Consider the following 22,996-nt stretch of genomic DNA (forward strand, 5'->3'; position numbering starts at 1 on the left):
AGCATATTTGTTTTTCATTCTAAATGTTTATAGTGTATTCTTGTTTGTCTTAAATTTTCTACATTCTGGAGGATCTCCTCATCATGCGCCGGTTGAAGCGAAAAGTACATTTAATCTATTCTTATCAAATCTTAACGTGAATGGTGATGGGATAATGCATGTGGAAATAATTCGCGCGTATGGAAACCCGACCGTACAGACATCTCCTTGTGTAGGTTAATTCTTACAAAGAAGAAAACAACAACCAGCCACTATCAATACTGCTATTTATTTAAGTAAATAGCGCCGTTACCGGTTTCGAACTGGTAAGTTCATCATCAGACGGCTGTTCACATGATTTTTCAAGATACACTTTACATTTTTATTATTCCACTGCGGCGAAGTATTTTTGGTGTGTTGTTGCCCTACGGTAGAAAAACAGTGTTAGAAGCGCCCTATGTGAAAATAACTAACCTCCAAACGATGAAATACAGCGTAAATAAATATTAAAATATGTGGGGTTAAGTGGTTATGGTACTTAAATCTTACTTACTTAACCTCACATATTTATTTACGCTGTATTTCATCGTTTGGAGGTTAGTTATTTTCACACAGGGCGCTTCTAACACTGTTTTTCTACCGTAGGGCAACAACCCACCAAAAATACTTCGCCACAGTGGAATAATAAAAATCGAAAACGGACTATAATGTAAAGTGTATCTTGAAAAGCATATGAACAGCCGTCTGATGATGAACTTGCCAGTTTGAAATCGGTAACGGCGCTATTTATCTAAATATATCACAGTATTAATCGTGACTGGTTGCTGTTTTCTTCTTTGTAAGAATTAAGCCTGGTCCACACGCAACGATCTGTCTGCGCAGACATCGGCGCAGATGTCTGTACATGCAAAAGATCGCTACAAATGTGATGTGTTCACACGACAGAAACCCCAATCTATTACTCGCCCGTCATCTGTCGGTGTAGAAAAGAAATATCAGTGGCAAGCGACTACGCTCCCCGTAAACGTGAAAAATTTAATTCCGTTATTTTGAAATATAGAAATGGAGGAAGTTCTGTCGTGGTCTGTGTTCGCAACTTGTGTTGTAAAAAACATTCAGACCAACCGCAGGAAACAGAGAAAGTGGTCAAAAGGTATAGACAGTGGCTGCTAAAGCGAAAGCAGTTTTCTCACGTAAATTTACTGCGAGAGTTGCAGGGCGAACCTAAGACTGGCGAAATTATTTGCTTATGAGAAAAAATACTTGTATAGAGAAGGGCAATTTCTCCTCATGAACGCCTGGCGGTAACATTAAGATTCCTAGCAACAGGAAGGAGCTACAAGGATTTGGAATTTTCAACTGCAATATCTAAACAAGAGTTCAGTGAAATAATACCCGCAATTTTTCAATTAGAGCATTGTATGCTGTTGTCTTTTTGTCTCAGTCACTATATTCTTTGCTTTAATCTTCCACAGACATGGGTGGTTTCTATATATTTCAATGAATTCACTTACAAACTCCCGAGAAGACTGACGAGTATCAGCCATTTTAATGCCCTGTGCGCACAAATACAAACACTAGACTGAGCAAACAGCTGTTTCGCGCCAGATTTGCGGCGATCTCCTGTCCACACGCTCCAACTTGTCTGCGCAGATGTGGTTTGAACCCACAGATTTGAGAGGTTTCGCTCAAACCTTCAACTCCAACTTCCAGGTTTGCACACACCTGAGGCTGGTGCAAATCTTCTGTCCACATGCAACGATCTGTCTGCGCAGATGTGATGTGCGCAGACATTTGCGCAGACAGATCGTTGCGTGTGGACGGGCCTTTCACCTACATTAATTGTACAAAGCCACGGCCTCATCATGTCAGTTTTAGACAAAATAGCATCTCTTTGTGGTTCACTTGAAGATCTTTGACTAGATTACATGTCCGCGGGAAGTGTAAGTTGTACCGGTTATTGGATGAGAAATTGGTTGCCCAATAGAAGATAAACAGGCGAAGGAGATGGAAAGCCTCGAGGATGATGTTATACAATTGAACAAAGGTGGTTAGTGTAGGCATATGTGGACGTATCTGGTTCTAAATGCGTGATTAGAAACACACATTGTCAGTTTTGCGTTAACTTTGGCGTCTGTTGATATTTGTGTGGATGGGTGCTACCTAGGTTAATGCTGATTGTTATGATACTTTTCATTTATTTATTTACTTTTATTCATCCAAGAATAATCCTAAAATGATTTAGGATTTCAGAAAGTAACACAGTGATAATCATTAAGCCTAACAGATAATGCAGCATACAAACTTACTTTATACAAAAATATAAGCCTACATAGATGTTGAGTTAGTAATTCCTACCCACAATCTTTTACACAATACAGTAATAAAAATTCTTCTGGGAAATTGGAGAAGTTGTTAAGGAGAAAATTTCTCAGTTTGCCTTAATTTTACACTTTGCTGCCTGTCAGAATATCACTGGTAAGTGATCAAAAATTTATATTGCAGTATTGTGGCAGCCCTTTTTGTGCTAAAGGCAACCTTAATGTGGAGTAATGAGTGTCATTTTTTCTAATGGTTTTGTAATTATGTACATCATTGTTCCTTTTGAGCTGTAGGGGATTATTTATAACAAACTTCATTATGTAATAAATATACCGTAAAGCAGTAGTCAGAATGCCCAATTCCTTAAATGGGAGTCTAAAAGATGATCATGGGTGAGATAAAATACTATTCTTGTAGCATGTTTTTGCACAATAAAGACTCTTCGTTAAAGATCAGTTAGTTCAGAATATTATTCCATATGACATTATTGAATGAAAGTATGCAAAATATGTCATCTTACTGATTTGTCTCCCTCTAATATTTGCAATCATTCTAAGTGCAAATGTGACTGACCTAAGTTGTTTTATGAGTTCCAAAATGTGCTCTTTCCAATTCAAATTCTTATCAGTGCATGTGGACACCTATGAATATGGAGGTTTCTGCCCAATTTATTTCCTCACCATGTGTTACACTAATTGTACTTGTAGTAACCCTAGATTTACAGAACTGACAGGAGTTGGGCCATATCCTAGATTACTGAAGTATCCTGAAATTTGCCTTAATGATCCAGGAGAACTGCTGATGACTCCTGGACTGCTTCTGATCACTTGAAATAGAAAACAGTTCCACTAAGACACCAACTGATGACTTTTGGACTGAGAAAATTCTGCTGTGCCCCTTGAATCAGTTTCAGACTCCGCTCTCGACTCTGCAATGTATCTTAACAAAGAGAGCCACTACTTTTTTGTTACTACAAAAATCTGTGGTAATTTATAACCATCTAAATAATGTCGCTTGTAACTGCAGAATTGCTGCTGCTTGTACATGACGTGAGTAGAAATCATTGTGTTTCAGCAAATAGAAATTCCTCTACATCCATCTTACTGTGTGATGCCAGCTCACTATCTGAGATGTTAATAACTGCTTATCTGCTCTGTCTAGTAGAAACACTCTCCCAGCATTCGTGACTGATTTATTTACTTCCATAATCGTAATTGCTATTATGACATCATGAACGCTAATCCCCATTTCTATACTGACATTGTTGATAAGCTATGGCCTATTTCTATCTGCAAGGTCTAAGATATGTCCATTGCATGTGGGTTGGCAAGCTAGCCGAGCAACACAGTTTTAAGAAAACATGTTCAAAAGTATTTCTCATGACTGCCTGCTGTATCCCCCACATTGAATCCGTAAACACCCCAGTCTATAATTGGCAGGTTTGTCACCAGTATAGCATATTCTAGGTATTTACACACTATTGACCATAGACTTTCTTTGAATGACACTAGAACTCTCACACCAGAATCGGGTGGTGGCAAAAACATCCAGCAATTAACTTGTTTCACATACACCTGTTATACGCGTCCAGATGACGTCACTGTCACAGTCTACTTCGACCTCAATAGAGACAGTATTTTTGCCAACTGCAATAAATGTAACTCCAGACTGACTCTTGTTCTAAGATTATGTATGGAACTATTAGTGCAATATTTATTAATGGGCCATTCCACGTCAAGAAAGAGTAATTAAACTTTTAAAACTATTAACAGGTTAGTGCCCAACTGTGATAAGTCCACCTGAAAAAACAGCAAACCGATATTACTGCATTATATTTTGACATATGAATCTTGGGAAACCGAAATCATAACCGTGTATAGAAATGCGACAAGGTACTATAGTACGCCATTTCATTACCATCCACTAAGTAACCTATAATTGTGTAATATGCATTGCTTGTGATGAAAGTTTTAGCTGTCTTTTTTTAAACAAATGTAGTTCTTGATCTTGTGGGAAGTTTATATTTAATCGCAGCAATACCAAATCTCATTGGTCTTCACTCAGCTCATGTATTTTTGTAGAGTTTTTATACTAAGGTACAGGTTGTAAAATGACATGATGTTTTTAGTAATTTTCCGACATTGCATGAATCACATTTTCCATTGAAATTAACTGAGCACTAATTCCAATCCCAAAGAAAGCAGGTGTTGACAGATGTGAAAATTACCGAACTATCAGTTTAATAAGTCACAGCTGCAAAATACTAACACGAATTCTTTACAGACGAATGGAAAAACTGGTAGAAGTCAACCTCGGGGAAGATCAGTTTGGATTCTGTAGAAATGTTGGAACATGTGAGGCAATACTGACCCTACGACTTATCTTAGAAGAAAGATTAAGGAAAGGCAAACCTACATTTCTAGCATTTGTAGACTTAGAGAAAGCTTTTGACAATGTTGACTGGAATACTCTCTTTCAAATTCTAAAGGTGGCAGGGGTAAAATACAGGGAGCGAAAGGCTATTTGCAATTTGTACAGAAACCAGATGGCAGTTATAAGAGTCGAGGGACATGAAAGGGAAGCAGTGGTTGGGAAGGGAGTAAGACAGGGTTGTAGCCTCTCCCCGATGTTGTTCAATCTGTATATTGAGCAAGCAGTAAAGGAAACAAAAGAAAAATCCGGAGTAGATATTAAAATTCATGGAGAAGAAATAAAAACTTTGAGGTTCGCCGATGACATTGTAATTCTGTCAGAGACACCAAAGGACTTGGAAGAGCAGTTGAATGGAATGGACAGTGTCTTGAAAGGAGGATATAAGATGAACATCAACAAAAGCAAAACAAGGATAATGGAATGTAGTCTAATTAAGTGGGGTGATGCTGAGGGAATTAGATTAGGAAATGAGGCACTTAAAGTAGTAAAGGAGTTTTGCTATTTGGGGAGCAAAATAACTGATGATGGTCGAAGTAGAGAGGATATAAAATGTAGGCTGGCAATGGCAAGGAAAGCGTTTCTGAAGAAGAGAAATTTGTTAACATCCAGTATTGATTTAAGTGTCAGGAAGTCATTTCTGAAAGTATTCATATGGAGTGTAGCCATGTATGGAAGTGAAACATGGACGATAAATAGTTTGGACAAGAAGAGAATAGAAGCTTTCGAAATGTGGTGCTACAGAAGAATGCTGAAGATTAGATGGGTAGATCACATAACTAATGAGGAAGTATTGAATAGGATTGAGGAGAAGAGAAGTTTGTGGCACAACTTGACCAGAAGAAGGGATCGGTTGGTAGGACATGTTCTGAGGCATCAAGGGATCACCAATTTAGTATTGGAGGGCAGCGTGGAGGGTAAAAATCGTAGAGGGAGACCAAGAGATGAATACACTAAGCAGATTCAGAAGGATGTAGGTTGCAGTAGGTACTGGGAGATGAAAAAGCTTGCACAGGATAGAGTAGCATGGAGAGCTGCATCAAACCAGTCTCAGGACTGAAGACCACAACAACAACAACAATTCACTTAAAACGTAATTTATACAGGCACCACGACAAACAGATATGACCCGTCTCGGAGAAAGAGAGAGAGTAACTGAGGCCAAATAGTCCAAGCGTTGCATGCCACTTATTCTCAACCAAGAATTTCAGCAATTATTTCATTGTTTTCATGTTGGCTGAACACATGAATCATATATATAATAATCTTTAAAAAAAATTACTTAATTAGTCAAATGAAAGGAAATAAATTTTCACACTTAAAGTTAACTTGCTTCCCCAGAATGAGTTATACTTAAATAGGCTACTTTGATACCATTGCATCTGAGGCAGTGAATGGCTGAACTTACTTAAAATGATCCTTTTCCGTCACAGCAAAAAGTATTTTGATTTCAGGTGTGTGTCAATTAGCAGAAGACACATTAAAATTTTTATTTTATTAGAAAGCTTACAATCTAAGGGATTATTTAAGACCAAAATCAGGTTCTCAGTGGCTTGGAGAAATGAGATATAAGCATTTTTCCACGTCCTTGCACTTTTTCTGAAATCCAAAATTGACATATATAAGTATTTTTAAAAAAGTTTCTTTGTAACTTTACTGCTTCAATAACTGGATATTTGTTAACTGTATGCCTTACTTAACTTCTGAAAAAAAATCAAGTTAAAAGCTTCATAAACACCTGAATTATGGGCATTTATGTAGACAAATACCATTTTTGCACTGAAATTCTTGCAGAGCTCAGTTATCAGAATATCACTACCTTTAAAATTCGATATAAAATAAATTTATAGTCTGAGACCAAAAATATTTTGCAGATGTTCCTATGTTGTAAGTACAAACAAATGTGCAAAGTTTTGTGAAAATTTGAGATAGAGGGTTACAAATCCTTGAATTATTGCATGTTTTGATGTGTAGTGACCCTAATATTTTCCCTGATGTGCACCACAGATTGTTATATGTACTCACTGGGTGCAGTAAAGATGCCCAATTTCTTTAAATCACTCTTTGCAATGAACCGGACTACTGCAGCCACTCCTTATGGACTTTTCTGCTATTTAAAAACTGTGTCCATGTTTTGTGCCTTCAGTCTTCAGAAGAAAATCCCATAGCTAAGAACTGAGTGTGTGTGTAGGCATAGTATGTCACTACAAGACATTGGCTGTGACAAACTGATGCTAACACCGTAAGAGCATAGCATGCTGATGAGTCTTTTTGCCACTGTCTTTGTTTTTCACTCCAGATTAGCTGACAATTTATTTTCATCCCTATGCTATACAATCTATAGATTTATCACCTAAGCTTAAAATGACAGAGTTGCTTCCTCTATTTATTCTGAAATGCGTAATGTTAGTTTTTTTTATTTCAACATTAATTTGTTATGTACTACTCTGTTCTAAATATCCTTGAGACTGTCATATGCTTTCTCTAATTGGAGTTCGGATGTTTCCCGAGCAAGACTGAAACCACTCGTATTCATTGCCTCTAATACCTAGTGCTTCTAGCTTGTCAGTAGTAGTTAATAGTCAAAAGCCTAGGACAAGTCTAAGAAAATGCCTGTAACACAGTCATTCATTAAAGATGTATTTACTCATGTAACTTATCAGCCTCTCTTTCATGATTTTCAGTTATTTTTGAGAATGAAGACAGCAGTGAAACTGGTCTGTAGTGTTCATTGTTTGGAGCATTACTTTTCTCTTTTATATTTAGATATTCTGGAAAAAAACACCTGAAGTGAAAGATTCATTTATGATGGTTGTTAATGTGGCTTGCATGCTATCTGTGCACACCTTCAGAACTGAGACAGTAACTTCACCTGTGCCTGAAAACTTCTTGTTTACTTGTTGTACAGTCTTGCAACTTATTAAATTAAGCTCTATTGTGCAGATCGTCGTCATCATCATTGTCGTCGTCATCGTCTTTCTTGCTTCGTAAGTTATTGTGGGTGCTACATGTATTTACAAAATTTGATAATTCCCAATAACTTTCCATCGTTCTACCCCCATCTTTTACTTGTATGTTGTTATGCCTGTGTCTGCCTTTTCGAGTTTCTTATTTTATAACCTCCTACATCACTTTGCTTTTATTTTCTGCAGAAGATGTAATTAGATGAATGACAAACACTAACTTCACTTAATGAAGGTTTGTTCAGTACTTGCACGTACAAGAGCGCAGAGCGAACTGCCTCCAGTCAGAATACATACAGTATATACACATTTAAACTGTGTGCCGGACCGAGACTCGAACTCGGGACCTTTGCCTTTCGCAGGAAAGTGCTCTACCATATGAACTACGCAAGCACGACTCACGCCTTGTCCTCACAGCTTTACTTCTGCCAGTACCTCGTCTCCTACCTTCCAAACTTTACAGAAGCTCTCCTCTGCCGAGGTCCGAAAGATTGCCTGCCCCCAATGTGTTCCGTTCCTTTTTCCGCTGACTTTTATCGGAGTTTCGGGATGCTGTTGTTTTCTACACCAATGGCTCTAAATCTGGTGATCGTGTGGGATATGCCTTCACGTCCTCTGTTGGCACGGAAAATGATCTGCTGCCACCTACATGTGGGGTGTTTACTGCAGAATTGATGGCAATTTCCCAGGCCCTTACCTTTATTAACCAGTCCCAACGCAACCGCGTTTTGTTATGTACGGACTCAGTGAGAGGCCTTCTGGCTATTGAGTGGTGTTTTTCGCACCATCCCTCGGTCTCGGCCATCCATGAGCATCTCGCTAATCTTCACCGTGCTGCTTTTTCCGTTGACTTTCTTTGGGTCCCTGGACACGTGGGTATCCCAGGTAATGAGCTTGCTGATCATTTGGCCGGGGGAGCAGTCACTTATCCCATGTTCTCTGTAATCCCTCCTGCAGTGGATTTGTGGCCTCACATCAAATTCCACTTGCACACTCATGGGTCAATTCTTGGGAGGCTACCTCCCTGTCTAATAAGCTTCGTGCGATTAAGGTGACACCAGGCCCGTGGCATTCTTCCTTTCGCCTCTCCTGAAAGGACTCGACCACACTGTGTCATCTCTGCATCGGCCATACCAGGCTGACACATGGTTTTCTTTTGCATTATGAGCCACCCCCACTTCGTGGTTGTGGAGCCTTCCAGTCAGTAGCCCACATTTTGGTGGAATGCCCCCTTCTTTTGGCCCTGCGTACTAAGTACAGACTTCCCCGCACTTTACCTTTGATGTTGGCTGACGATTCCTGGATAGTCGAACTGGTTCTCAGTTTCCTCCGGGAAAGTGGTTTTTATTCTCAGTTTTAAGGTTTTTAATCTCACTTTGGTGTTGGGGCAGGGCGGTGAGTGTTGGGGTATCTCCCACTGTAAGCTGTGTTTGGGGTATCTCCCACTGTAAGCTGTGTTTGGCGATTCCTGACTCCCCTCCCTGGCCGAGATCCTCTTTTCTTCCCCTTTTACTCCGTTTTTATCTCTTTTTAGAATTGCTTAGTCTCCTTTTCCCATACGCACTTCTACATTCTAGCAGTTGAACACTTTTAAGTCGCAGGTGGTCTTGCCTCTACTGCATCAGAGGTGGGATATTTCCTGTCTCTAGCATAGTCTTGGGGTCGCTCTCTTGCTGACTTACCTCATTTTGTTTTTACCATTGACGACACGACTGCACTTTTACGTTTTTTAGCCTTTTCCCTTTTATCGTTCTGACTTTTCTGAGATGTCAAACTATCTGAATGGACCACACTTGAAACAAGGGACTGATGACCTTGCTGTTTGGTCCCTTCAACGCCAATCGACCAACCGTCGTCACGAATTATTCGATATTATGTTGCTGACACACAGTATGCTTTCTGGCTTATTGGTTGATGGTCTCCAGTGCTAATCCGTGTTTCACCGTCGATTTGTCTAATTTGCTCTTCGCCTGTGGATTGAAGCATTCAGAGAACTCTTGAGGAATGGCAAGCAGCTTCTTCTGTTGTTCCTTAGTGAAATCTGGTGATAGTCGAGCTAGAAGATCTTGTCTCGTAGTGATAGCGCCAATTTCACCCACAGACTCGGCACGGGAGGTTTCTGTGACGCTCAGCTGTTCTTCAGTTAACGGCTCAGAGTTTGCGTCTTTGAAGGATCTGCAGTTCTCGGTGACAGTTAACTATCCACAATTAACTGAGTCCGTTCTTAAATGAGACGACAGAGGCTGGGATGACCAAGCTATTTTTCAGTGGTATGCTTTCCTTACATTCCACTATAAGACCCTTGGCTTGATGCATGGCATGACACGTGACAGCTACCTTTCTAGCACTGACTACAGGAATGATAACTTCATCCAGCATACAGTCTCTGCACACTCGGATGCGCATCTTCCTGTACACAGTATCTCATCTCGTCTAGCATAATTTTCGAGTGACCACAATCTATAATTGCCCGAGAAGCTTTCAAAAAGTCCCATCCGCGAATGACATTGTGACTACACTCTTTTAAGATGATGAATTCTGAGGGCTGTGTATAGCCACTTATACCCACACGAATAGTACATCTTCCTGTAGGTTTTACATATTTCCCACTAGCCACCTTCAGCAGAAATATTTTGTTGTCGATGAATACGGTCTGCAACTGGTGACGGTACTTCTCCTAAATGACTGAATATGATGCTCTAGAGTCCACAAGAGCTTGGGCCGGTTGGCCATCCGTGAGGATATCGACAGTTTCCTATCATTTTTGTAGTGATCGACAGCGGAGGATTTTTCTTTTCGGCGGCCTCACCTCAAAAGAAGGTCGCACCCTTTAGTTTTCTGGGTTGCGGTGGCTACGTGATTGGTTGGAGCTTCTAAATGGTGATGGAGACCTCGATCGGTGTGTTGGAGCATCCTCTCCAGCGGCTAGCTTGTGGCGATGGTGACCTACGTCTTCCTGCGCCCACATCTTCTTGTTCATCTTTGTCGTCCCAGAGTTGGCATCGACTAAGATGAGTCTGCTGTCTTCTGGCGCGGGCGTCATCAAATATCCGCCGGCTTTCTCGACAATAGCGCACCACGTGTCCTGGTCGTCTGTAGTTGAAACATACTTGGTTGTCCAGACGTCAGTCTTCCTCGGTGCCCAAACAGGTTCCTCGTGCGGCATTGTAGGAATGTAATTCCACCTGGGTTTCGACTTTTTCACCATTTTAAAGGGAAATGAAGGACGAGAGATTAGGTTCAGTGTCTGTTCCACTTCCTCCCTTATGACCTCTCGAAGCGTCTCGGTTTTTTGCTCGCCGTGCAATCCGAGAGCCTTCTTAACTTCCTCTCTCACTATCTGATGAACACTTGTGAAATTAGTTGCTTCCTGCGTCACAGACATTGATGCGACATTTGGAAGCTGTTCAAACTGCTCGAGTGCGATTCCTTTTTGTGCCCTGCACTTTAATTGATCTTGAAATTTGCACTTTTGTCGTTGTGTGTCGCCAGAATAGTTGTGCATTTCGTCCTGGAATACTTCCCAGCTTGTGAACATCACGTTGTTCTCATACCGTTGCTTGGCAGTGCCCTCCAAGTAGAAAAACACATTAGCCAAACACACGGTGTCATCCCATTTGTTGAATTTGGCTATACGCTCATATACTTTCAGCCACTTGTTTGGATCTTGGCCATCATCACCAGAGAACCCGGAAGGATGTCTCATGTGGCGGCACACAGTTGCTGTCATCGTAACATCCTCTTCTTCTTCTTCTTCTTCTTCTTCTTCTGTCTCCGGTAGATTGCGATCTGTCGAATATGGCTCGAACTCGGGTTTCTTGCCGTGTAAACGGCGGCTCTGTCGTGGCCTGACGGGAGCCACTGTGCCGTTGATAATGTGCGCTATCGCAAGTTCCGATACCCGGCGCCTCCACCAGAATAATGTCACGTAGAAGAAGGTGTAATTAGATGAATGACGAACACTAACTTCACTTAACGAAAGTTTATTCGGCACTTGCACATACAAGAGTGCGGAGTGAACTGCCTCCGGCCAGAACACATACAGTAAATATAAAGCTATAGAATATTCCAGTACAATGATTCTTGACATTTGTGGATACTTCTAAAATGTACTCGAACAGTCCAGGTGAGTTTTGAACTCGCGATCCTCCGTGCAGCAGTTTAGTATCATAACCACTATAGCACGGTGCTACTCAGCTTCTTCTGTGACAATATTAATTTGTCATCAAACGGATTTTTCACTGCAAGTAGTATCCACCTTTGTATTTATACCTGTAATAGTACTTGACAAACTGTGGGTCAGTGGGGTACTTTTGAAAGGAAGTGAGACATTTGTGTCATTGAGGACTTTCGAATACCCATAACTGTCCATCTCTCTTCTTTATCTGGAGCAGAAGAAATGGATACTTTCGGAATTGTCATTCCAAAAAAATTAATTTAAACAATGCGTGAAATTTAGAGTGTTTAGCTTCTATATCAATTTCCATATGCTCTTCATCCCAATTTTGATCTGCCGATGACCTATAAGTCTTAAGATTTTAGAAAATCCTTTTGTAGGCTTGCAGTTTTGCATGTTTATCTGACAGTAATGATCCGAAATTTCGAGATGTCATATAAACACTTAAAATTTTCCCTGTAAGTACCTGCTCTAAAGTTGAAACTGCACCGTTTGAAAACCTTATAGCACTGTTTCCCAGTTGTGCCGCACCAGAAGTGCTCACAAATGTTTGGGAAGCTGTTACTAATGTCCCCCTCAACATCTGTGTTAATATCCATGTCTCCATGTATTATTATGCTGGTTTCAGGGGCTGAAACCCTTTCCAGAACTTCAGTTAATTTGTTGACGAAAGTGTTCACATTACCAGTAGGTGAATGGTAAACACTCAGAATGGTTAACTTCTTATAGACATCTAGGTTTGTTGCTTCAGTGGCTGGCAATTACATTAATTGTGGTCAGATTTTCTCAAGCTTTAAAGCTAATATAGATACATGATCCCCACCCTTTGAGGCAGACCTACATTAGCAACTTGCACAGTCATAATACCGTGTGCTGCAGTTCATAATCCTTACACCAGTACTCTGTGATGCACTGATGATTAGCTAAAACAGAAATTTAAAGCTCTGTGTTCTTGTTACATCACATCACAAGGTATGAAATGTAAGCTATTGGATAACACTGAGAAGTGTAAGGTAACTAAATTGCTACATAATAATTTGTGCAGTTTTGATTTTCTCTGTATACTCGATTATTAAAGGCTAATGTTTTTAATCTCCTTTTAATGTTTTGTATAGCACAAACATTCTTCAGTCTTTGAGAAGTGGTTATAAAGCTGCAGGAAAGTAAATTTTGAAGAGGACCATACCACTGGATGTTCATCCTACAATTATTTTTCAACAGCACCAGAAAAGTGTGTGCTCGAATTGGAATAGTGGTGTTCCTCATTGCCATTAGATAACAGTGCACGCGTTGTCTGCCAATTTTGTTAACTTTGTGTCTCGGAGAGACGACAGTTCGAATCCCATCTGGGATTAACTATTCTGTGGTTTTCCTGTGTCGATAAAAAGAGCTAGATTATTTCTTTAATAAGGATTCAACCAATTTTGTACCCTATCTGCCCCCAAATGAAATTTAATGCATCTCATCACAGTTAACGATTTTTTTTTTTTTTTAAATATATATACTTGCCAACAACAGAGAGAAATGTCCAAATTTCCTGTCGATTTTTCTTATACTTTGTCATTTGTTGTATGTAACCCATCCAGGGATCTTATCTTGTCCTAGGCATTCTGTTTGTAGTATGCTCTCAATTTGCTGAAAAACTTTTTTTGTTAGAAATTTTAGCTGTTGGTGGTACGTTAAAGCATTTATTCTTTTAATTTTTCTTTTAAAATGTGGTGCTTTCACTAGAAAGCACCATATTTTAAAAGCAAAATTTCTGTTCCCACCCTATTATGCACTTTTCAGTGCATAAAACTTAACATTTTATGTAAGTCTGAAGTTTTATTTAACTCCATGCTGAACTCTGAAATCTAAGAATACTTCATTTTCTAGAAATCTGACTTAGCCTAATTTGTTTTGTATAGTTGTGGACCATGGCCATCAGCTGTTTTACTGTGGTGGTAGTAGAATGTGTAAGCATTCTCAATCTAGTTTTCCAAGAACTAAATCAGCCCTCGTACTGTGTTTACCCATTGAAAATGAGGGGATTTCTTCCTTTATTAACTTTGTTTTTAATGTAAAAGTAATGGTCATGTGGGTCTGCCGTTGTATTTGCTTCTTCTTTGGGAGTAGGCATATTACTGTTGCTGTACTAGCTTTAGTTGACCTTAGATGGGAACGTTAAAGATCATTGTACCTTAGGCCGGTATTACACTATCAAATTTCTTTGTCCAATATCTTTGTCAAAGATATTTGATAGTGTAATAGGGACTTTGTCAAATGTCGTCCAATATTTGATCAAATCTAGGGCCTTGCTGTATATTTGATCAAAGAAACCGCTTGTCTTCTGTTCACTGCAATGTGACATGTTACCACATGGAGCGCTAGCATCGCTGCAGCGTTCTGTCGTCTGTAGTGTTTTTATAACCATTGCCGGTAAATACAATTGGTGTGTGCCGACAACTACAAAATTAATGGAGATGTCTGAAGCTGATGAGGTGCTTTACAGCGTGAGGCACCTGAATACAAAAATAGATTAAGAAGATTGGAGACCTAACCTGACCTAACCTAACCTAACCTAACCTAACATAACATAACCCTCTCCTGTAGCAAGGAATCGGAGTGTTATAGTGAGCCTGTCTTCTGAAGATGTAGCAGTTCTTAAGTGAATATTGTGCTTTGTGATATGTGGATACACTTCATTGAGCACATACAGAAATGTATGCTCATCCATTCTTAAGTAATTGATGTACGACTTGACGTCTTCCACTGTAAGCTCACGTAACAAGTTTTGTTGAATGCTTTTATCGTGTCATTGTAAAACCCACGGCTTCACCCAGATTAGATTAGTTTTTCGTTCCATAGATCCGTGCTGAGGAGATCCTCGTGGATGTGGAACATGTCGATTTTTTTTAAGCTGAAATAAAAATACTAATAGTATGAATAAATACAATACATAATTTGTTTCTATTAAAAATTTCACCATTGGAGTAGAAGGAGTTGGCAAGTAGTAAGTCTTTCAGGCTCCTTTTAAACTGATCTTTATTTCTAACTAAATTTTTTATGTTTCCTAGCAAATTATTGAAGATGAGTGTTCCTGAGTAGTGGACCCCTTTTTGAACTAAAGTAAGTGCTTTTAAGTCCTTGTGCAGATCATTTTTGTTCCTGGTATTGATGTATGAACTGAGTTGTTTGTTGGAAAAAGAGATATATTATTTACGACAATTTTCATTAAGAAGTAAATATACTGAGTGGCAGTAGTTAGTATACCCAGTTCTTTGAAGAGGTTTCTGCAGGAGGTCCGTGAATTTACTCCACAAATAATACGTATTACACGCTTTTGGACCTTGAAAACTTTTGTTCGACTTCAAGATTTACCCCAAAATATTATCCCATTTGACATTATGGAATGAAAGTATGCAAGCTTTTTCATTTTTATGTTGCCTATGTCTGCTAACATTCGAATTGCAAATACAGATTTGTTAAGGCATTTCTGCAGTTCTGTGGTGTGCTCCTCCCAACTGAATTTATTATCAAGTTATAATCCCAGGACTTTTAAGACTGTCAACCTCGTATGTATGGTTCCACTTTTCCCCCCCACTTCTTTTCCGCATGTGCACACAATGCAATTGGAGTACGTAGAACTGCTCCGGTTAAGAACAAGTTGTTGTCAGCCATCTTGAACTTTGACGAAAAATTTGATGACAGTGTAATACCCCTTGTAGCGCTACGTCAAAGATCTTTGTCAAATATATTGGATGGAATATTGGATCACATCTTTGATCAAATCTTTGACAAAGAAATTTGATAGTGTAATACCGGCCTTAGCAATATCTGAGTTGTGTGGAATGGGTACTTGAAGAAAATGTGCGTGTTGCAGGAAGATGAGCAGAGGAAACTGTGAACAAATCCTAACTTTTTCCACAACTGGATGTTGAGAACAAAATGGGTGTGAATGAAGTTACATAAATGTTCCTAGTTTACATTCCATATAGTGCGGCTAAAGGGAGGTTTATCGTTATGACTTTTCTCACAAAATCATTCATATACAAGAAACTGCATGCATTCCTTCACTGATAAGTCACCTCACCTCATTTAAATATCTCATTATCACCATTTGAAGTTAACGAAATTGAATGTCTTGTAAATCTCTTAATCATAAAGGCCAATGGTAGATTATGGTTTATTTTGATTATTATCCTCTGTAAAATCCCTGCTATAATAATTATTGTCCTAGCACTATTTCCATAATAAAGTCCAATCATTCGCGAATCGCAACACTTGTCCCCCCTTTGAATTTTTTGCACAGGTCTTGATGGAGGTGGCCCTAGATTGCGAACATCCATAGGTGTTGCTTGACTGGTCGCAAAGTCTCAAGGAGGAGGCTTCCCGTATGGATGAAAGTGTCCCCGATGATAACGGGTCGAGATGACAGGAGACGTGGGGGTCGAATCTGCTGGGGCCCCGTGCACCAATCTGTCCGTTGCGGCAAGTCCGGTTGTTATAACAGGAGACACGGGCGATGTGTCTGCGTCCGTAGGAGAAGGAGGCGAGTAGAGTTGCTTCGACAGATGATGGTCATCTGGTTCCTGCATGGGCATGTCTCCTGGTGGCATCAGTTCTTGTGCTGGCACTGATATGATGGTGAGAGGACTGCATTGTAATGAGAGATTCCAGGATCCCGAGCGTCAGGTAGAGCTGAAGGTGGTGTAGCGGCATCCCGAACAGGCGTTGCCGGCACTCGAGGCCGAAGCTGGTCCGAATGACGCACTGCAACACCCGAGTCCGTCTGGATTTCATACAGGCATCGGCCACGGTGTCGTAAGATGCGGCCAGGACTCCATTTTGGCCGCCTGCCATATCCCCGTACCCATACGAGGTCGTCGGCGGTGAACCTGCCAAGCGAAGGCACCTGCGGCCGTGAGGTGGAAGGCCGCAGAAGATGAAGTAGCGTGCGGGGCTGTCGGCCATGTAAGAGCTCAGCCGGGCTGTGGTCTCCCGTGGGGGTGAAACGGTAAGAAGTCAGAAATTGGAGAAGCGCATCATCAGCAGCAGAAGAAGAAGTGAGGAGTTTCCTCATCTGAGCCTTAAATGTGCGGACCAGTCGTTCAGCCTCACCGTTTGACTGTGGATGGAACGGAGGGGCCGTGACATGCATGACGCCGTGACGGGCACAAAAATCCACAAAATCGGAAGAGGCAAATTGCAGACCGTTATCAGTAACAAGTGTAGAGGGAATGCCTTCCAAAGAGAAAATGCGAGCTAGAGCATTGGTGGTTGCCGCAGTGGTAGGCGATGTGCAACGGACAATGAAAGGAAAGTTAGAGTAGGCGTCAATAACGAGAAACCAGTAAGTACCTAAAAAAGGTCCTGCGAAGTCAGCACGAATACGCTCCCAGGGCTTCTCAGGCTAAAGCCACAGTGACAAAGATGACTTCGGGGCGGCGGCCTGTGATGCACAAGGGCCGCAGGCAGCGACCGTGTATGTGATTTCAGAGTCCGTGCCGGGCCAGTACACATGACGGTGCGCCAGAGATTTCGTGCGAGAGAGACCCCAGTGCCCTTGGTGAAGGAGGCGCAAGACCGAAGCACGCAAAGACGCAGGTACCACAACACGCGACGAAGCATTTTCGGTGGAAAGGAGGATAACACCATCCCTAGCCGTGAGGCGGTAATGCAAAGCTTAGTAGTTCCGCAACGGATCAGAAGTCTTAGCGGACGGACGATCTGGCCGACCCTTCTGAATACAGCGTAAAACCCGGGAGAGGGTAGGGTCAGAACCCGTAGCAGCTGCCAGCCAGTCCCCAGTGATGGAGAACTCGTCCATAACCCGCTGCTCGGCAACATCCAGGTGGAAACACAAAACTTCATCCCTATCGAATGCCAGATCAGGACCCATGGGAAGGCGAGACAGTCCATCAGCATTCGCATGTTGAGCCGTCGGGCAGAAATGAATCTCATAATTGAAACGAGACAAGTAAAGAGCCCAACACTGGAGGTGGTGTGCAGCCTTGTCGGGAAGTGACGTTGATGGATGAAACGAGGAAACAAGTGGTTTGTGATCTGTAACAAGATTAAATTTGGATCCATAGAGAAAAACACCAAATTTATTAAGTGCATAAATAATGGCCAAAGCTTCTTTTTCAATTTGAGAATACTTTTGTTGGGCATCCGTGAGCGTTTTGGAGGCGTAAGCAATGGGTTGTTCAGAACTGTCAGAAAAAACGGTGCGCAAGGACTGCACCGACCCCGTATGGAGAGGCGTCCGTGGCAAGGACGAGATGTTGGCCAGGTCGATAAGTAGCCAGGTACGGGGCCTGTTTCAGCAGTCTTCAATTTCTGGAAAGCCGCATTGCATGACGCGGACCAGTGAAAAGGCACGTTTTTATGCAACAGGCGATGCAGCGGCTGAGCCACCGAAGCAGCAGACAGTAAAAACTTGTGACAGTATGCTATTTTCCCCAAGAAGGCCTGCAGTTCCTTAACAGATGTAGGGCGGGGAAGGGCAGCGATTGCAGTGACAGTTTGCTGAAGCGGACGAATACCATCCCGAGAGAGTTGAAACCCCAAGTACGTGATAGATGCCTGAAAAAATTTTGATTTCTGAAGATTACACTTAAGACCGGCAGTCTGTAAGACATGAAAAAGTGTACGGAGTTTTTGAAGATGTTAGTCAGTGGTGGAGCCAGTGACAACAATGTCGTCCTGGTAATTTATACACCCAGGGACAGTGAGCAATAATTGTTCCAAGAATCGCTGAAAGAGAGCAGGGGCACTGGCAACCCTGAATGGCAATCGTTGGTATTGATAGAGGCCGAAAGGCATGTTAAAGACCAGAAACTGGTTGGAAGCAGTGTCGAGAGGAAGTTGATGATAAGCTTCTGACAGGTCAAGTTTAGAAAAATACCGGCCTCCGGCAAGCTTAGTGAATAATTCTTCAGGTTGAGGCATAGGGTAAGTGTCGATAAGGCATTGAGCATTTACAGTGGCTTTGAAATTGCCACAGAGACAAATATCATCATTTGGCTTAGCAACGACAACAGGAGAGGACCACTCACTGGAATTGACAGGAAGCAAGACCGTTTGACCTGATCACCAAGGGCCACAGGAATGGGCCGAACCCGAAAAAACTTAGGCCGAGCAGTGGGTTTGAGCGTGATATGAGCTTCAAAGTCGTTTGCACGGCCTAACCCAGGAGAAAAAGGGACGAAAATGTCGTTGACGAAGAATCCAATTGAGCAGAGACGATATTGACAGAGTCATCTATGGAGAACCCAAAAGCGCGAAAGGCATCGAAACCAAAAAGATTCTCCGCATTACTATGGTCGACCACAAATATGGGAACAGTGCGAATGACAGATTTGTAAGATACCTCAGGACCAAATTGTCCCAAGAGAGAAATTTTCTGTTTATTGTAAGTCCATAATTGCCTAGTGACAGGTGACAAGATTGGAGAACCCAACTGAAGATTTGTCTGAGAATTGATGATAGTGGCAGCAGAGCCAGTATCCACCTGCATTTGAATTTGACAGTGAGGAACAACTTCCCTGAAAGGGAAGAAGTACAACATTATGTTCATGAACATCGTGTATGCGGGCCCCCCCCTCCCCCCCCCCCCCCCCCTCCCCCCTGTCCCGCATTTGTGACACATGGCCCAACTTTGTGGACAATCTTCTCGTGAATGTTTTGTAAAACGCCGTGGACATGAAGGAAGTTGCCATGGGTTTTGCTGCAGGTTCTTAGAGGTTTGTTTACGGTTAGGCCGAGGCTGCGCTTGGGAGTGTACTGCGGCCACGTCGGCCAGTGGGGACACACCACCCGCTTCGTCAACGTCGCACAGAGGTTGTATTTCCCCGACGTCGCCCCACGCCTCTATTTGCGCTCCAGCGGCACGAGAAATTTCAAAAGACTGAGCGATGGATAGGACTTAATCTAGAGTCGGATTTGCCAACTGAAGGGCACGTTGCCTAACTTCTTTGTCAGGCACCGACCGGATAATAGCATCCCGTACCGTGAAATCGGCGTAGGATTCTTTGTGATCTTCAGTAACAAATTGACACTTTCTACTGAGGCTGTGAAGTTCAGCAGCCCAAGCGCAATGGGATTGATTCGGTTGTTTTTGACAACAATAAAAGGCAACACGAGAGGCTACCACATGCGTTTGCTTTTGAAAATAGACGGACAGAAGTGAGCACATTTCAGCAAAGGACAAAGACACAGGATCTTTCAAAGGAGCCAATTGCGACAACAACCTATACATTTGAGGTGAAATCCACGAAAGGAACAAAGACTTACACGTTTGGTCATCCACGACGTGAAATGCCAAGAAGTGCTGTCAAAGATGTTTTTCGTAATCAGACCAGTCTTCCGCCGTCTCGTCGTGAGGAGGAAAAGGAGGTAGAGACGACGACGAGAGACGCCCCGCATTTGATGCCGTGACGAAATCGGGAATCGCATTTGTGAGAAACGTTTGCTGTTCTATGAGACCTTGCAATAGTTGCTCTAAAGTAGCCATGGAAACATGTGTGTCAACGATGGAAAAGAAAAAATCCCATCCTCGTCGCCAATTGTAATTACTTCAAGTTGAACAAATATATTTCAAGGAAGACGTAATACATGAAAGTCACAGATCAAGTAAACAGAGTGAGACGTGTGTACACTTTAACAGTCAAATCATAACTGAGTCCGAGTTAGGGGCCGCTGGCTGGCTGGCCGCTTAGGTGGCACTGCTGCTGCACGGCTGGCAGACAGCGCCGTACGTAGAGGACACGTGTAACTGCGCGGCGCCACTTTCAAAGATCGGCTAGTCGTAATAGATAGAAAGCTTACTTGCAATTTTTTTAAGAGCAAGAGACTTCATTTTATAAGCAAATATATTTAGTTTTGTACGTTCTGTAATGGCGTAATACAGATGGTCTTATCTGCTCACTACTAAAAAGGAAAGGCCCAAGTTTTTCTTATTTTGAATATGACAGCATTTAATTTAATTTACATAAATTGAAAATTGTGAAATAAAAGTTGGACAGCACTTTAAATTTCTCTTTCACAAACTTTTACATTGAATTGTTCCGGTGCCGAGCTGAACTGATTCGGCAGGCACAGCTGCCGAAATATGAATATGTCCTTAACAGTGTAAACCTGTACGTGCACTATTGATGGTATTTTAGTTTAGTTACTATTTAAAATCGTCTAAAGATTCTTACAGTTTCTGCAGTAACCACAATCATTGTACGGGTGCAGTTTTCCGGCTATTGTCGACGAGCTTCTTCCACATCCTGTCTGCATGTAGCCTGTCACGGGGAACACCAACTATTGTCCACCCTCTGGCAGTGTGGCCATCCTCGATTACGTCCATATGAAAGGTTGTGTGTCTTATTATAGCGTACGTTCTTACACTTCTTTTTCTGAATTTATTTGGGCTTTTGTTGTCGGCTCCAGCCTCATTGCACGAGTGTATCACCATACTCTGGATGTGCCATTTTAGTCCAGAAGGGATGTCCCGAGTCGTGCCTGCTGTCTCACCACCTCATTGCTTAACTTCTTCTGGCCGTTGGTCGGAGAAGTTTAATTTCTGATGCCTGCAGTCTCTGGGACACTCTTTGTGAGGCTGCATGCTAAAGTACCCTAGATCAGTATTGGTATGAAGTAGTTGTTTAACATAATTAATGTCACTTTTTCAGGAATCTGGAGCCTGTGAAAGGATTCTCACTTATGTGCAGAATTCAGCAACTACTCAGTGTCGGTAATCTACTGAGGTGCAGAAAACTGTACATACAGTCTCACTGGTGATACAGTTTCACACTTGCCAGATGTCCAAGTCTGTTGACTGCCATCATCGCCGTCTTGGTCTCATCGATGTGGAAGCTGTATTCCTGGAACGGGGATTTCCTTATTTTGAGCCTGGTCTGAACTTTCTCATCTGTTTCACCCCGAGATCATATCAGCAAAGGCTACTCCATTAAGTTCACAAAAACTTTTCTCCACGTTCCGTATTATGTCGTCCAGAACAGTGCTGAACAATTGCGGGGGCAATGTATGGCCTCGTCGAGCTCCACCCTTCGTCCGAAACCGCAAAGACCGCCCCTCGGCAACTCGTACACAGCTAACAGTCTCGCATGACGTCACCGGTCCGTGACGTACGTCTCTTTTTTTCCTCGGGCACTTCCAGATGTGTTCCCTTGTAGCACTGTGATATGCCTCCTTTACGTCTAGGGACACAGTTAACAGGTTCTTGCCTTTCTCCTGGTATGTTTCCATCAGCATGCAGATACTAAAAATTAGATCCACTATTGATCTGTTATTTCTGAAGGCATATTGCCCGTCTTGCAGCTGCAATTCTATTGTTGTTCTCCATCTTTCCCCTGTGATTTTTTTCCATAGTTTACACCTTGTGTGACAGCTGAAGTACTCCCCTTTTAGTGAGCTTCAGTAGTGAAGGTGAAAAAATTTGCATTATTTTAAATTGAAATTCATACTGTAATAATTGTTTTAACAATAAATTTTACATGATGTTAAATTCATACATAATTGAGTTATAACTTCCACTTCCCTCCAGTTCTAATGGTTTCTTATGACAATTCATGTTTTATGTAAATTGCTTCTGTTTCAGTTTATACTGAAGATATGACTGTGATATTTTCTTACATTACAAACAATAATTGTACAATTTATGACCAATTAAAATAATTTCTGTATATGACTAAATATCATTAAGAATAATTATGCATGTTGGAATGTAAACATATAAACCTTAAACATGAATATATGTAGTAAAATTGACTGGATGTGGGGATACATTTTGGAGTACTGCTCATCTGATTGTCATCAGGCTGCATTTATTTTAAAATGCAACTGTGTAATTTATAATGGCATCATTTGGTCTGAGAGTAGTAGATATGCATATTAAATTTAAACATATTGTAGATTGCAGTGCAAGCTGTTAGCTTTGATTGGTGACTACATAAAAAAGTATGGCGAAGTGATGTCTTATAATCACTCGCTTTTATTAATGTGTTGGGACCGAGAGGGAATATGGGGATTTTACGCAACTGTGCTTGATATTGACACATTCAGACAAATTAATAGCATAAACGTGGTAGAATATGTGGCACATGGATTTCTATTTTATTCCTGCTTCCTGTAT

The 22,996-nt window shown here is 41.5% G+C and overlaps 1 protein-coding gene across 4 annotated transcripts in view; it reads left to right on the plus strand.

Moving 5' to 3' along the window:
• The first annotated feature begins 1,822 nt into the window (after positions 1-1,822).
• The window catches only part of LOC124719018, a 50,860-nt gene continuing 29,686 nt past the window's right edge, over positions 1,823-22,996 (plus strand). The window contains exon 1 of one of the 4 annotated variants that reach the window (XM_047244686.1): positions 1,823-1,922. Coding sequence is in view for 3 of the 4 variants with exons in the window: in XM_047244687.1 (XP_047100643.1) it covers positions 1,987-2,029 (43 nt within the window). In the remaining variant the exon portion in view is untranslated. Of the gene's footprint in view, positions 2,030-22,996 lie in introns of all 4 variants that reach the window. The other 3 variants (XM_047244687.1, XM_047244684.1, XM_047244685.1) reach the window with 3 other exon arrangements.

This window comes from Schistocerca piceifrons, chromosome 10 (assembly GCF_021461385.2).
Source record: "Schistocerca piceifrons isolate TAMUIC-IGC-003096 chromosome 10, iqSchPice1.1, whole genome shotgun sequence".
NCBI lineage: Eukaryota > Metazoa > Arthropoda > Insecta > Orthoptera > Acrididae > Schistocerca > Schistocerca piceifrons.